Genomic DNA, 16571 nt, shown 5'->3' with positions numbered 1-16571 from the left:
GGAAACTGGGCCATTTCTAACCCCCTCCTGGCAAAGAGGGCCATGAGCCCCCCTGTGTCTAAGACTAATATAGGCCCTTTCTCCCCACCTGACTGGTTCCACCCACTGACAATACTCTCCAAGTCGGGCCCCTAGCTGGGTTGCCCCTAGAATGCACCCCTGCCCCACTTCCCCCTCCTTCTGCTCCCCTCCACTCCCCATCTCATTTACCTCGACTCCCACCCCTGCCCCCAAAGGCTTGTTTCTTCTCCCTCCAACTATTTACCTTCAGTACAGAAATAAATCTGACTCTCGAGAGGATCCTTTCTTTAAAAAGATCAGTTGCCTGAATTCCCTTGGAGCGGCTGCCACATTTCTTTTCTTTGTACCTCATTCTCCTGGACTCAGGGGCAAGGACAGGGACTATTCGTGGGGGCGAGGGGGAGCTGCTCCTTAAGGGCCTGGCCACAGGACAGGAGGGACAGTGCTTGCCAGAGCAGAGCTGCATGGTCTGGGACATGGATGGAATAGGCTGGGGTGGATGTGTAGGGGAGCGCAGGGGAGCGCAGGAGATCTGCAGGAAGACCTCTGGCTGGAGCTCGGGAGCCTGGGCTCAAGTTCTAGCGCAGCCAAGAGCTCCTAAGAAACCTCAGGTGAGTAATTTAGCTCTCTGAGCCTCAGTTGGCGTACCCGTCCAGTTGGTGGGAAGGGCAGACTGACTCATCTTCAGGCTGTCCTCCAGCTTGATTTATAAGTTGTGGGGGGATGGAAATGGGCCTAAGGAATTGAATTTGGTTTCCTGGTGGAAACTTGTGGAAGCTTTTTTTTTTTTTTTTTTAACTACCATGTATTAAACATTTCTTAATGATGATCAACAACACTTCCAGAAGGATTTCTAAGCATTTGACATCTGTGAATTTATTTGCTCCTCACAACAGTCCTAGGAGGTAGGTGCTATGATTTTCCCCATCACACAGACTAGGAAACCGAAACACAGACTAAGTAAGGAGCCCGAGGAGCTTAGCTGAGATTCAAACCAGGCAGTCTGGCCGCAGAACCCCTGCTCCTCATCACCACGTTCCACATTCCAGGCGCCGTGCGACGTGTTTGCCAAATCCTCTCCATCTTGCAGTTGAGAAATCTGAGCCTCAGAGCAGTTGAGCAACAGCTGAAGGTCACACAGCTGGGAAGCAACAGAGATGAGCTTCCCAGTCAGCCTGGCTTCAGAGGTCCGCTCTCTCCCATCCGCTTCCCATAATCCTGCCAGACCCTCAGGCCCCCAAAGCCAGCTGATCTGGTATTCTTATATTGCAAAGTCTCTTTAAGCAAGTTAGTTCCTCCTTCTGGGCCTTGGTTTCCCCATCTAGAGGCTGATTGGGGTGGACCAGCAGATCCCTGCGGTCCCTTGCAGTCCTGTGAATCCATGATTCTTGAGGCGTGGTGCTTCTGGCTGTAAGGGCAGAGGTGGGCCCTGGGGGTGCAGCCAGGGAAGACGGGGATGGAGAGAAGGGGAAAGCTACAAGAGACAGGAGGGGGGGCCCTGGGGGCCATGAAACCCGTTCATGGGAGCAGCTATATGAAGCAGATGATAGAAAGGGAGAGAGAAGCCTTGGGTGCTGGGGCAGGGGGGGCTCCCCAGTGGGTTTGTTCCTTCTTCCTAGGGGTCCCCCAAAGTTCAGGGTAGGCCCAGGAGAGCTCTGGGCAAGGGAGCAGGGTCCAGGCCAGCTATGAGCTGAGATAGAGCAGTTTGGGAATTAACATGGCTGGGGTTCTGTTGTCTTTGTAAATACTCAGAGATGTCCAGTTATTTTAGAAAAATGTATCTGAAGCCGAGATGGCATGTTTGTGCGGTTGGCCTGGCTTCCGGCTCATGAGTGTGCCCTTGAATTCCTCCCTTCAGGAACGGAGGATTGGTTTCTTGCCCATACCCTCATTAGGACGTACATACCAGTGGGCTCCATGCTCTTCTCGGGGACCCCACAGGCACTCTGGGGTCCTCCCCACACCCCACACTCATGCACACACATCTGTAGCTGCATGTTTTACTGCTCAGCCCTGCTGTGGCAAGCACTGCTTCCCCCTGGCTGCACCCGGGCCAGCTTCCTTTTCCCCAGGGCATGCTGGCCAACAGGTCGTGCCCAGTGCAGCCCACGGAGGAGACAAAGGTCATGTGCTGAAGATCAGAGAGAATGGGCTGCATTACCAAGCGGGCTCTCTGGAAAATGTATACTATCACCTTTACCTGAGTGTACCCTCCCTCTCACCCCCTGCCAGGCCCCCAGCTGTCACTGTGCTGGGCCCTTCAGATGCCTCCTCGTGCATCACAGCTTTGGGCTAACCTCCTCTCTGGCTTGGAGGAGTCAGGGTTCCGGGGAGGCGTCAGGGGTCCCAGGGACATGGATCTGTGTTGTGGGCAGTGACTGTTCCCTGATTCCTGCTCCTCCATGATGGGTCACTGGACATCGGCTATTGCTACAACGGTGGTCTGTAGGGTGGGTCGTGGATGAACTTGGCTTCCAAGCAAAGGGTGCAGCCTATCACATGGGTGCCATGCCCAGCCTCCTTAATCCAACATGCTGTAGTCTGGGTGCCCAGGGGTGGAAGAGGCCCTTTCTCTAAGAACCATTGTGGGGAGCTTGAAGGGACTGACAAAGGCTTATGGGCTCTAAGTTACAGACCGAGCAGGGACGGGACGAGCTGACCAGTGAGTAAATGTTGCTAAAGGTGACGGAGAGCTCCCAGCCGTTGACGTTTTAAGGACAGCTTGGCTCTCTCCAAAGTTCAGCTCATACCACGTCTGTGGGTCACTGCTGATGGCACAGGCTTGGGTCCTCTCCCACGAGTTCTGGAAGGGCATTTGCAAGTTGGGCACCCTGTGCATTCCCTCCCCCTCCCTCTTTCAGCCTCCTGGGATGGTGTCACAGGAGGGGCTCAGAGCATAGCTTGGCAGACCCCACGGCTCTGATCATGTCTCAGAAACGAAGCCCAGGGAGGGCAGAGAAGAGGAGGTGATCGGGTGGGAAGTGGGGGCTTGCAAAACAGGGACATACCCATTTGCCATTTACTGAAAATGTCCCCCCTTTCTTTTAAAGCTGTTGTTTCCGCAAAGGAAAACTTGTATTTGTCTGTGAGTAAACTGCGCCGTCTTAATGAACTGAAAGCAGGCCAGGATGAGCGGTTTTTTTTTGTCCCCATGACTAAGAACAAAGAGCAGCTCACTGGCCTTCAGCAGTCAATACTGTCACCACTCCTCCACCCCCACCCCCACCCCCGATCCCGGTCCCTAACCTCTCTGCCTGCCCTGTCTTCCTTCGGAGCAGAGCTGAGACCCACCCGAGAGGGGCTCGCCGCACGTCATCTGTGCCCCAGAGTCCTGGCCGGGAGCGTGGTTTTGGCCGGGCAGAGGCCACTGGCTTGGCCCGCAGGAAACACCACGCCCCTCCCTGAGGAGAGCCTGGGCAGGCAGCAGCCTGAGGAGAGGTGGCGGGCACTGGGCAAGTGTGGTTTCAGGGAGGTCTGGAGCCTGCCATTCCTTGGTGGCTCAGATGACAGTGAGAAAGAGACGGAGGGAGGAATGCAGAGATTTTGACCCGCTGGCATCCCCTTTCCCTGCCAAGCCGAGACGTCTCCCCACCATCTCAGGTCCCAGAGACAAAGCCTTGTTTTCTGGAAGACCTTGCCTCAGCCCTCAACTCTCAGGGAGGATGTCTTCCTGGGTCAGAAGGAGTTTCATTCAGAGGACTTGCCGTGCGTCCTTCTCCGGTCCACCTGTCACCAACTCTCCCTTCACTCCAAGTGCAGACTATTTCCCCACTTCCACTCTTGATTCTTGGTCTGGAGGACAGCAGCCTTGGTTTTGGAGTGTCGCAGGATTTGGCGCAGCTTATCGGTCACAGCGCTTTGGAACCTGGGTGGAGGTAGCTAGGGCCAGGGGTCCGGGCTGCTGCACGTCCTCTCCCCATGAGACAGAGCTTCACGGCCAGGACTGCCTTTCCCTCTGCAGCTTTTGGAGCCCGAGTCTCCTGCTGCCCGTCCGGGGGCCCTGGGAGAGGTCCCTCTCGTCCGAGTGGAGCGCCACCTACGGGGAGAAGGTGGTGGTGGTCTCAGCCTCCACACTCATGGAGGAGCGCCGGGTGTGGCGGCAGGAAGACCACTGGCGGAGCCGTTCCTGGCTCAGGCAGCCCAAGTCCTTGAAGAGCTTGAAGAGGTCATTCCTGAACTTGACACCAATGAAGGCATACAAGAAAGGGTTGACACAGCAGCGGACGCAGGCTAGGCTATAGGTGACGTCATAGGCAATGTTGAGCTGCTTACTGAGCTCGCAGCTGCCGCTGCCCGTGATGTTGAAGTTGGCCACAGTCTGGGCCAGGACCACCCCATTGTAGGGCAGCTGGAAGGCGATGAAGACCACGACCACAGCGATGATGACCTTGATGGCCTTGTTGCGCTCGAAGTTGCGGGCCTGGAGCAGGGTGCGGATGATGACGAGGTAGCAGAAGCTCATGGCCCCCAGAGGGATCAGAAAGCCCACCACCATCTGGGCCACCTGGATGGTGATCAGGTCTTCCACGTGCTCGGTGACAAGGGAGCACCGCAGGGCTTGCTCGCTGCTGCTTTTCTGGAGGCCGCTATACAGCAGCTCTGGGGTGGACAGCACCATGGCCAGCATCCAGATGCCCACGCAGGACAGCTTGCTGATGAGGAGAACCCGGGCACGGTGGCGGTGGGCCGAGACGGCCTGGACAATGGCCACGTAGCGGTCAATGCTGATGCAAAGAAGCAGCAGCATGCCGCTGAAGAAGCTTATCTTGTAGATGCCGAAGATGATCTTGCAAAAGTTCACACCAAAGATCCAGGACTTGGCTGCGCTGTAGGCCCAGAAGGGAAGGGTCAGGAGGAAGAGGATGTCGGCCATGGCCAGGTTGAGCAGATAGGTGTCGGTCATGGTCTTGAGCCTCTTGAAATAGATGTAGGTCAGTACGACCAGCCCATTGCCCAGCAGGCCCATGAAGCAAATGATGGTATACATGAGCGGCAGGAACCAGGCTTTAAAGTTCCGCACGTCTTTCTTGAAGCATACAGACTCGTAGAGAGTGTAGTCCACCGTGGTATTGTCTCCGATGTAATCATCTGTGACCTCATCTTGGCACAGGCACACCTGCGGGGGAGGGAACAGGGCAACGTCATCCAGCTTAGCCAAGTGGGATCCAGCTCAACTCAGCTCACCTTGAGGCCCCGGGATTGCCCAGAGCAAGTGGTCCCCATTAGGGGCATCACCCACAAAGCCTGCGAATTCTTGGGCCCCATCTGGGACCTATGAACCTGGAATCTATGGGGGCGGAGCCCTGGGATCTGTTTTCCTAAACTTCCCAGGTGGTTCCCAGGCTTAAAACTGGTGCTTCCCAAAATTTAACATGCACATGAATTACCTGGCGATCTTGTCAAAATGCATGTCCTGATTAGATAAGCTGGGATCTGAGATTCTGCACTTCTAGTAAGTAGCAAGGGTCTGTTCTCACCAACTCAGAGAGGCTTGGCATTATGTGCCCTGAGGGTGGACTGGAAATCATCTGGGCTTTGAGGTCCCATGAGCCTCGGGCCACATAAACACACTTTATCTCTGAGGCTCAGTTTCCTCATTGGTGAGATGGAAACGACTATAATCTCCCTCTGTGGCTGGGGTGAGGTGCTTAACCTCGGTTCTGGCGCCTAGAAACTCCAGAAGAGGAGGGATGTGTGTCTTTCATCTTGAGCCTCCTTTTAGAATCTGCTAGAAAGAGTTTTCCAGGGAGCCTGCAAAGTACTTCAGCTTTTGAGGGGGAAATCCATGTCAGGGTTCAGGTTGAGGAGGGCTTGGAGCCAGAAGGTAGATACTCTGTTAAGAAGCCTCAAAACCGGGACGCCTGGGTGGCTCAGTTGGTTAAGCAGCTGCCTTCGGCTCAGGTCATGATCCCAGCGTCCTGGGATCGAGTCCCACATTGGGCTCCTTGCTCCACAGGGAGCCTGCTTCTCCCTCTGACTCTTCCTTCCACTCTGTCTACCTGTGCTCGCTCTCACTCACTCTCTCTCTGACAAATAAATAAATAAAATCTTTTAAAAAAAAAAGAAGCCTCAAAACCCTGGTTTGGGGCAAGCTGCTGTGACCCTGGGTGATGAGTGATTTGCAAAATTCTATGGATCCCAGGGCCCTGAGGTACGGTGCCCTGCACGCAGCTGGGGCTCTGGCAACATGTGCCCAAGGGCACTGAACTGTACAGCTATGATGGGTTGGAGGGTGCCCTGCTGGGCCACTGCCTCCTCAGCTGTGATGGAGTCCTCTCTGCATCCCCAGGAAGAGCATGGGGCTCCGTTGTCTCCTACTCTCCTTCTGGGCTCCCACTCTCTTCCCCTACCTCTCTGTCTCTCTCTTCCTCCCAGTCTCTTCTGGCAGATCCCAATCAGCCGGGCTCAGCGGCTCAGGGCCTTTTTTTTTTAAAGCCCCTTTGTAAGGCAAGCTGAAGTATCAGGCAACCTGCTGTGATTTTATCAATGAAGGAGGGCATGCGCCCCTGCACCCCTGTGCACAGGGACAGCTGAGCCTCTGTAGGCTGGCAGCTGGGCTTCGGGGCTGCCTGGGGAAGCTCATGGCCCCTCCTCTAGGACCTGGGCTCTGGGCAGCTCACAGTGATGGGTTTTCATGCACCTGGGGAGCTGGAGGAACTTTAGAGATGAGGAAAGGGAGGCTTTTGGAGAACTTCGTTCAAGGTCACATAGCCGGAGTGGAACCCGGTCTCTTTCCCACATCCTGTCTCTTGTCTTTCTCACTTCCAAATCCTGAATTTATCACTGTCACAAAACGAGGACAAAAGAATATCCAAGAGACTTTCCTTTGGGCACTGCTATCTTGAGAAAAGTTAGCGGCACCCGCCTTTCCCCTCATCTGGGCACGACTGCAGCTTGGGGGTCCTGAAGAGGCTGGCTGCTCTCAGCCTTAACCCATGGTAAGTCCCAGGGTTACAAGTGTGGGGTCCCCGGACATAAGGGGGGTATACCCAGCCTTTGTGAAGAGTGCTCCCCACCAGCATGACCTGCCCTCTTTTTCCACCCTTTACTACTTCCGGACTCTGGGCCACTAGGCACGATGCCTCTGCAGCCCACAGCCCCACCACATCCTGCCCCGTCTGAGCCACCCCCATTCCCCTAAGTAAAGAGAAGAATGAACCCTAGCTGTCCCTCATCCCCTCCCCAATCTTCCATTCTCCCCTTCTAGCAATATAGCCCCTCCCAAGTACTGAAGCAGGAAGAAAGAGGGGAGGGAGTGGTGATGGGGAAGGGGGCCAGGCTGTGGGCTGTGGCCCAAGCTCTGGGGGGCCTCTGGGATGGGGTTTTGGGAACAGTGCCCAGCTTGGGGCCTGCCTCTGGCTGGAGCTCCTGGAAAGCTGCCCCTCTGGCCTCCAGACTTGGGGAAAAGCCAAATTCTGAAGGCCTGCCTCTCCAGCTTTGGACTTGGCCTCCCCCTCCCCCTCCAGAGAGCTCCCACCCCCAACCAATGGAAGAGAGTAGATTATGAGTTACAGTTTCTTCTAACTCCAGGGCTCGGTGGGGCCAGCTTTCCTGTCTGCATTTCTGGGACTGAGAAGCAGAACAGTGTAAATTGGGGGACTTGGCTCCTGCAGAGTTTGGGGACCTATAAAGTATACACTCCCCTACCCCCAGTGTCCCGGGCCCCATGCTTTCTTCCCTCCCCACTAAGTGGGGCTCAGATGGGCCTCTTTATTTCATAGAAGGGTCTGGGGCCTCCAGGAGAGGCTTTGGCTGGACACCGGGGGCGGGAGACAGCTTTGGGGTAATAGGATCGTAATGAGGCCTCCAGACCACATGTTCTCTCGGCTCATGTATGAAGTTTTGCACGCACGGCTGTGCACACACACGCACAGACTCCAGGAAACTCACAGCCGTTGTTTTGTGCCGTTCCCCTCGACAGACTCAGACGGAGCCCGCATTTCTGTATTCTGAATGGGGACGGTGCAAGTGCGGTGGGGGAGAAGGTGGTATTTTATTTCCCCTGTGTTTTCATTTTAAGCGGCATCCAGGACATTCGGAGACCATGTGTAGCTTGTAGGGTCACTCAGCAGATGGAGAGGGGCAGCCACCGGCTTAAGGAACAGTGGGTGGGTTTGTGTCTGGGTCTCTTTCTTTACAGCTAGTGCCCCCCTCCTCCACCACCAGGATTCTGGGGGTGGGAAGGGGTGGGCTTGGGGAAGGGGTAAGTGGGAGGGAATAGAGCTTTTGTTGGGCGCAGATCTCACCTGGAAAATGACAAGGAGAGCCACCACCAGCAGGCTTTTCATTGGTTTCCCTGCAGGAGACAAGGTGAGAAAGTTACTGCTTGGCAGGGGCAGCTCTTTGTTAGGAAAGAAAGCCTCAGGGAGGGGTGGGGGCCCTGTTGGGAACTTTCCTCACAAGCCCCAGGCACCTCGTTTGCCTGGAACATCAGAACCAGATTGTGCCTTGAAGCACCTGGCTGGCTGCCCAGCCTTGCCGGCCCTCACCTCCTCTTAGTGGGATCAGAATGCATGGCAGCCCCTGCTCCCCACCCCCTTCCTGGCTCTTCAGGGCATCTTCTGGAGTTGGAAAGCTCGCCCTGGCCCACACTGCCCCTCAAGGCTGAGTTTCACCTGACCCTGACTCCTGGGTTTGAGTGGCTCCTCCCACCCCTGGCTGTGTGGGAAGCAAGGCCTTGAGGGAGGGGGTGATGGTAACTGTGTGTGTGTGTGTGTGTGTGTGTGTGTGTGTGTCTGTCCTGCACTGCTCCTTGCCAGTAACCATTGGGGAGCATCTTTCCTGCATCCGGGTGAGTGGGCAACACCATCTGCAGCCCGAATGTCCTCTGGGGGAGGCCAGCTGAGGAGACAGGCTGATGCCACAGGGCTAGGTGGAGGAGTGAGGTTATTTCCTGGCATCTCAAGGACAGGAAAGAGCTTTGGGGACCCATCTGCTCCTCACAACCCCTCATTCAACTGACATTCATTAAGGCCAACTTGTGGTTTCCTTGGCCTACTCCCTCAGCCTGTCGGTGGAGCAGGGACCTCTTCCCTTTCACCCAGTGCAGGCCCGGAATGAAGAAGGCATCCAGGAACTGTGGGTTGATGAGTGAATAAACGAGTGAGTGAGTGAGTGAGTGAATGAATGCCCCAGCTTCTCCTTCTTCCACGGGAGAGCGCGCAGTCCTAGGACGGTATGGTACAACAGAGACTATTCTCTGAGGTAACTACTTTTTTTGCTTGACTGAAATGTGTGTGGGTATGTTTGCTCTTTAACTTGTTTCTAATCTGGGCCTCACGAGATGTGGGAAAAGGGAAGACACTGCCCGGCCTGCGCAGAGCAGGGTCAGAACCTGGGTACATTCTGGAAGTCAGGAGGCTCTCTGGAGTCTGAGCAGCGGGTTGAGACCCCAGGTGAGCTGCCAACAGACGATGGGGCCTTGGCCACTCAGTTCTGCTTTGTGGCTGAGGTGAGGGCTGGAGTGGGAACTTATTTCCTCTGAGGGCTGAGCAGGGAGGACAGGGCACGGGGTAATTTATGTAGCAGTCTTATCTCACCTAACCTCTGGGAGCACCCAGAGGACAGGAGTTGTGCTTTCTGACCTTTGTAGCCCCTTCCCAGGAACCTGACCCTCAGCCTCCCAGCCAGGGCCTGGCCCACCGCACAATCAGTAACTAGGACGCCACAGATGAATGCCAAGGCAGGACTTGCAGGCCGGTCACACCTCCTGTCTCATCAGGGACAGGGAAATGCTTGGGACTCCGCTTCAGGCACCTTCTGGAAGCTGGGGACCCTCTCTCTGAAAGCAAGGGGTTCTGCTTCTCAGGAGGGAGCGGATTGCCAGGGATTCTCTGTCCTTGGCTACAGCGCCACCTGCTGGAAATCTCTCTGCACGACACCCAATTTACTGCACGCTCCAGGTGGAGTGCCGAAGGCAGGGGATTCTGGGCTTGTGGGGGGTGGTTCCTGAGCCAAGGAGGAAGAGCCTCAAGCCACAGAAATAAATACATAGTTTTCCCACCTCAAGCAAGTTATATTGCACACTACTGCTAGACCCGTCTTTCTAAGGCAGCGCTCTGAGGCCAACCCCCCACCAGGCCTCCTAAATCCTGAGGACCTCTCCCTCCAGCCCTACAGAGGAAAGCCCTGAAGCTTAGTATGGCAGTCAAGCCCCTCACTGTCTTCCTGCACCTGCCTTCCTGGCTATGTCTTCTCTTTCTGAGGACAGGCACACACTGTCCCATTGTCCCCAGCTTGCCCCTGAGTATCTGCAGTCCTAGGTAGGAATAGAGGACTGTGCCACGTCCTAGCTCCCCCTCCCATCCCCCTTCCTCGCCGAATTACCATGGGAGGCCTCCCTCAAGCCCACATCTCTATCTTCAACACACTTTTGTCAGGGTCCGACGCACCGCCCATTCTCCACTGACTCATTTTGGTGTGAAGTGCTCGAGGTTTCTTTAAACAGGCACAAATCTTTCGTTACTCTAGAGAAAGCCCACTTTGACTGTCAGTGAGAACTGAGAAACCTCAAAGTTTTGATAAGTCACAACGGGTAGATACAAAGAGTAAGAACTGTTTCTATTTCACTCCATCAACCCCTTCCCCGGGGGCCCTGTCCCATTGCTTTGCCCCTGGTGGTGGGGAGGGGAAAGGGGGTGAGACTAGGTTATGTGTGCGTGGGTACATGATTTCTCATTCCAGGTGTATTGGAAATGGTGGATCAACAAGGATCCGTAGAAACAAAACAGGCTGTTTTCAAGAAAGGTAACCAAATGGGAATTTAGGGGAACTCTGGTGTGTGGCAGGAGCCTGGTCAGTGGCCATGAGTCAGATCATTTCTGTCTGTTACAGAGTCATAAAGCAACAAGCCTTGGGCAGCAGCTTGGGTGAGGCCACTGAAGTTGGGAATCTTAGGGGTTGAGACGTGGATGACTTATATGTTGGGTATTTTCTGAGTTCTTGGGTTTCTAGTAATAATCATAATGAGAAGAAAATTCCCTAGAACTCCAACCTGAGCCCCCAGCAAGGAAAACTGCTTTCCTGTCTGGCTGGAGGGATTGCTGGTTTGTTGCTCTTCCAAGTCCCTAATTTTCATTCCCACATTTTCCAGACCCTCTAGAGAATCATGGCTATCCATTTAGCTGCCCCCAAAAGCCATCCCAACTTTTTCCTCTCTGGAATTCCTCACCTGCCAACACAACTTTTTTAGGGGAGGCAGAAGAGAGGAGGAGGGAAGACGCCGGGAAGGGGTAAGGAGAGAAGGTGAGAAGCCTGGGGGCTCCCCTTTCAGACAACAGGCAGGGAGGTAGGACAGCTAGGGGAACCTTGCAGTCCCTATGATATCACCTTCTTTACCCAGTGATAGAATTCAAATTCACTGAGCTCTCACTATGCACCAAATCGTTCCATGTACGATCGCTGTCATCATGGTAGGTAGGTACTACTATAATTCCCATCTAAGACTGAGGAAACTGAAGCACAGGGAGATTAGCAAATTTCCCAGAGTCACACGGTTGGCTAATAATGGAGCTGGGCTTTGAATCCTCCAGTTTCCAGAAACCACACTCCTAAGCCATCTTTATGTTGCTTCTTAGTCTTTCTGTATCTCTCCCTCATAAGATCCTATGAACGATGCCTTGTGATTCTCATGCTATTCCAAAAAACAGTGGCCCAGAGAGGTTAAGCCACTCGCCTGGTGTCACACAGCTGCTAAGAGATGGCTCTGAGATTTGATTGGAACTCTCACTACCTGTGTCACCTTACATTTCTCTTGAGTTCTCTATGTCTAGAGACCTCCATGGAGCGTGATGAGAGTCCTCACTTTCCCACATCCTGTGGGTCATCTAGCTCTGTTGCTCCTGTCCCCTAACATCTCAGAGCTGACCCCACCTCTGTCCTGACATCAGACTTTCAGAGTTCCTTCTGCAAGGCAGCCCACATCCCTTAACTCACCTGACTTGAAAAAGAAAAATCTTCGCTGGCTCCCTATTGCTTTCAGGACAACCCCTCAGCAAGGCCACACAAAATCTTGAAGACTGGTTCTTCCTGTGCCTCTTGTCTCCCTTCTTACCTTCCTCCTTGGCGTGGCCACGTTCTTCACACCTCCTTCCACATGCTCCTACCTTGTTTCTGTTAGCTTTGGTCGGAGCTGACTGATAGGGAGTCCACAGGCTGAGCCCCCCGGGATGTTCTGCTCGGCTACATTGGATTTGCACTTGGATGACTTTCGGTGGGGCTTGCCTCCTCTGCTTCACTCTGCTCCCCTCCACGTACACCATCTTACGTCCCTTCCCTCATTTGCTTTGTTGGCTCCTGATGGAAATCGAGGCTGCTCTCCCTGCCACCACCCGCCTCCCTTGTTCCTCCTTGTCTGGTTTGAAAGCTCGGACACGCCTTTCAAAACCTAACTTGAGTGCTCTTCCGACCCATGTTCCATGGTCACCGCTTTTCTTTGGAGCTTCACACGTGCCTCACGGAGACCCCATCAGCACTATGTCTCCCCCGCCCCGTCTCAGTGGCTTATGCCTCTGTGTGACTCTCTTCCCACAAGACTGGTCATGACCGAATTTACCCATCAATGAGAAGTGACTGGAAGAAGGTACCAAAGAGGAGAGGTTTTTCCCAACAGCTCCCAGAGGCTGCAGTGCTCCCCGCCTTCCCAGCCATGCTCCCAGGCCAGGAGGCTTTGGCTCAGCATTCTTTTACCTTCCCTCTGCCGCCATTTCAGACCAAGCTATGACACATAAGTCTCTCACAGGCTCATTTTTTCTTTTCTCTGTTTTTGGAGAATTCTGAGGTCTTAAGACTCCTCTCTCAAAGGTGGGAGGGTGCCTGGGGCTGCTCATTCAAATCATGAAAGAGACCAGCTCAGCCCAGCTTCAGCTTTGGTGTTTTCATTTTGTGTAACAGAAACTCTGTCTCTTCACCCACCTCTTGCTCCCTCCTGGGCAGACGGAGAGAAAAACAGATCGTTCATGGCTCATCCGCCCCACCAACGGCCCCGAGTCTGTTCTGAGCAAAGCTTCCCTCAGTGGCTTCCCTTCCTACCAGTATTTCAGGCTTGGCCGTTGGGGCTCTCTCTCTCGGGTTGAGTGAAGCGGGCGAGAACATCCCTTTCTCCCAAACCAGAGGTTGCCCTCCCTCCCCGCATCAAAGCCTGTGAGGCTAGCACCCCAAACCCAGGTCTGGGGGAAGACCCTCAGTGGTGGCCCAGAGTTGGTTCTCAGAGGCCCGTGGAGCCAGGGTGCATGGCCCTCCCTGACTCTCTGTTCAGTCATTTCAGGCCTTGAATTGGTCTGACACTTGAAATCAACTGTGGCGAGAGAATTTACACTAAGGAAATTGGCAAGAACTACCAATCAGCGCCCCTCCCGCTCCAGGGAAGCAGGTTTCCCAACATTTCCCAGCACCCCACGGGGACACACAGAGGTCATAGAGGTCTCCCTCACGGAGGTCCCACAGAGAGTCAGGAACCAGTCCTCAGTGGGCGATGGCCTGCGTTCTGTGACTGTGGTAAGTGGTGGGGGGTGGGGGTCTGGGGAGTGGAATTGGGGAACAGGCTGCTGGGAGGAGAGAATGTCGGAAGAGATTTTTAAAAACTGAAATCAACTCAGAGTTGTTGATGTCATTCATTCATTCATTCATTCATTCATTCCAAAAACTTTCTGCTCATCCCCCCCAAAGCCTCTGAGATGGAGATGCAAGGATCTGGTCCCACCTGTCAGGCATTCCAGTGGTAGGTCAGGCGGCTACTTTAACCCATTTCCAGCGGATTGCTGGGTCCACCTGGGGTTCTGGGTAGGCCAGGGGCGGGGGTAGGCAGAGTAAAGGCAAGAGGCTGTGGTGTGGTGGGAGGAGTGTGAGGACAGCACAGGGCGCACCAGTGAACCTTCACTTTTTAAAGGCAACCTCTTGCGGCTTTGAGGCTGCCGTGGTGCTTCGCTTGCTGGTGAGAATGAACCATCCAGGAACTTGGCCTCTGTAGCCTCAGCCAGGTCTGACTTCATAGCCGAGATTTACACATGGGGTGTCTGGAGCTGGACGTACCCCGTACCCCTCACAACCCTCTCAGAGCTTCTTTTGTAATCCCTCTCATTAAGACCAAGTTTCGATCAGAGGACAGGCTTTTTAAAGGGATGAGTCATCGGCCAGGGCAGAAAACGTGAAGTGGGCTATGACTTCTCCAGGCTGAATGCCCCACTGTTGTCCCGTTTCCTGTTGCCCACCCAGCCTTTAACCTGCACGCGGCGGGAGCTGAGCCAGAGGGATGTGGAGCCTGCTTGCGTTCGTCCTACCCCGTACTGCATACTCTAACCTTCCCTTTGCTCCTAAGAGCACGGAGCTTCTGATCCCTGCTTAGCAGGCGAGAAAGGTAAAAAGCAGACAAAGGATGAGGAGTGGAGGGCCTGGAGCCCTCTGAGGACTTTTCCCCTGATGAAACAGGTCCCAGGGAGCCTCACCCATCACCCCAAGCTGAGATGAAGACAGGGATCATCCAGATCACCACCAACCCCAGCCCTGCAGCCTTTTCCAGTCCTTACTGTTCTAGAAAGACATCACCTCACCACCCCCACCTCCCCCCTGTCTTTCCTGGTGCCAGTGGTCACCCCTTTCCCCAGCTCTGAAAGGTGTATCTGTTGTGCCTGGGAGAACAGGGTGGCTGATTCGCACCAGGACAGACCCTGATTAGTTGCGAGGCTCCCCTGTGCTTTCCATCCCCCTCCTCCCCCTCCATTCCACAGGGTCAGGCTGGATGTCAGAGTGACCCCGTGCTGCTCTTTCCCACATGGGGAGGCTCACTCACCCAGGTCCATGACACTCTCTGGGCAGCTGAAACCACACAGGAAGGCTGTGCCGGGTCTTGAGCTCCCACTGTCTGGGGAGGAAGTGCTTTTAAGTTCTGAGAGGAGCCACCCTCTTCTCTGCCCCTCCTACCCCAGCTCCTTCCTCCAATCCGACCTCAACCACGGCCCCCACGGTGCCTTCTAGAACCAAGGGGTATGACAAGGTGACAGTGACAGCCCACTCGCTGGTCATAGGATCATGAATCATCAGGTTATTTATATTGAAAAAGCCCCCTGTGTAGCCCAGCAGTTAAGGATCCCAACCCAAGGCAGGAGAATTTGGGCCAGTTATTGATTGGACACATGTTTGAGCCTGAATACCCAGGGCTAGGGCATCAGAGGTGAACGAGGGATTCAGTGTCACAGAAAACTACATTTCCCAAACCACTTTGTCCTCCAGCTTCTCAGATAGATTTGGCCAGTGGGAGGAACTGACAGATGATGGAAGGTAGAGGAGAAGGGGGGATGTCAGAATGTTTCGGACAGCTTCATTGAGATAGAACTCACATTTACATATTTCTAATTCACCTTTTTAAAGTGTACCAGTCAATGGTTTTGTATATTCACAGAGTTGTGCAAACATTACCACCATCAATTTTAGAAGATTTTTAAATTACCTCTTCCCATTTGTTAGCAATGACTCTCCATCTCCCCTCCAACCCTGTCCCCAGGCCCTGGTTGCCACCACCAATCTTTCTATCTCTATCGATTTGCCTTTTGTAGACACTTTGCATCAGTAGATTTATATATATGTATGGCCTTTATGTCTGGCTTCTTTCACTTAGCATCATGTTTTAAAAGTTCATCCTTGTTATAGGTTAATCCACATCTCATATTCTCATTGCTTTTCATGGCCCAGTAATATTCCATTGTATGGATATACCGCAGTTGGTTTATCTGTTATCCGTTCAGGATTTGGATGGTTTCTACTTTGTGGCTCTTATGAATCATGCTGCTATGAACAGTCATGTACAAATTTTTGTGTGGACAAATGTTTTTATTTCTCTTGGGTACATACCTAGGAGTGGAATTGTCGGATCATATGGTAATTCCATGTTTAATGGTTTTATTATTTATTTATCTATTTATTTATTTATTTATGAGAGAGAGCACACCTAAGGGTGGAGGGGAGGGGCAATGGTAGAGGGAGAGAGAAAATCTCAAGCAGACTTCACACTGAGCACAGAGCCTGGCATAGGGCTTTATCTCATGACCCCTGAGATCATGACCTGAGACAAAATTAAGAGTTAGATGCTTAACTGACTGAGCCATCTCAGTTTAACATTTTGAATGTTTAACATTTTGAAGAACTGTCAAGCTATTTCCCAAAGTGGCCTCATGATTTTATATTCTCATACACAATATATAACATGGTTCAATATATGAAGGATCCTTGAAAAAACCTGTTATTGTCTTTTTGATTCTAGTCTTCTGGTGGTTATGAGATGGTATCTCATTGTGGTTTTGATTTGCATTACCATAATGACGTTGAGCACATTTTCATGTGCTTATTGACCATTGCTATATATTCTTTGAAGAAACATCTATTTAAGTCATTTTCCCAGGATGCCTGGGTGGCTCAGTCGGTTAAGCATCTGCCTTCTGCTCAGGTCATGGTCCTGGAGTCCCAAGATCAAGTCCCGCATTGGGCCACCTGCTCAGCAGAGAGTCTGCTTCTCCCTCTGCCCTTCACCCCACTCATGCTCTCTCTCCCACTCTCTCTCC

General features: G+C 53.3%; 1 protein-coding gene across 1 annotated transcript; it reads right to left on the bottom strand.

Annotated features, from left to right (window-relative positions):
- Positions 1-871: 871 nt before the first annotated feature.
- On the bottom strand, positions 872-14880 carry CCR7 (C-C motif chemokine receptor 7). Its single transcript, XM_059148824.1, has 3 exons — positions 14807-14880; positions 8268-8317; positions 872-5137 (listed from the first exon to the last, which is right to left on the bottom strand). The coding sequence occupies exons 1-3, from the start codon at positions 14814-14816 to the stop codon at positions 4058-4060; spliced, it is 1140 nt and encodes a 379-aa protein (XP_059004807.1). The 5' UTR covers positions 14817-14880; the 3' UTR covers positions 872-4057.
- Positions 14881-16571: the final 1691 nt, after the last annotated feature.

Source organism: Mustela lutreola, chromosome 15 (assembly GCF_030435805.1).
Source record: "Mustela lutreola isolate mMusLut2 chromosome 15, mMusLut2.pri, whole genome shotgun sequence".
NCBI classification, from domain to species: domain Eukaryota; kingdom Metazoa; phylum Chordata; class Mammalia; order Carnivora; family Mustelidae; genus Mustela; species Mustela lutreola.
Note: the sequence above shows the minus strand (reverse complement) of the source record. Positions and strands in the feature narration are given on the sequence as shown.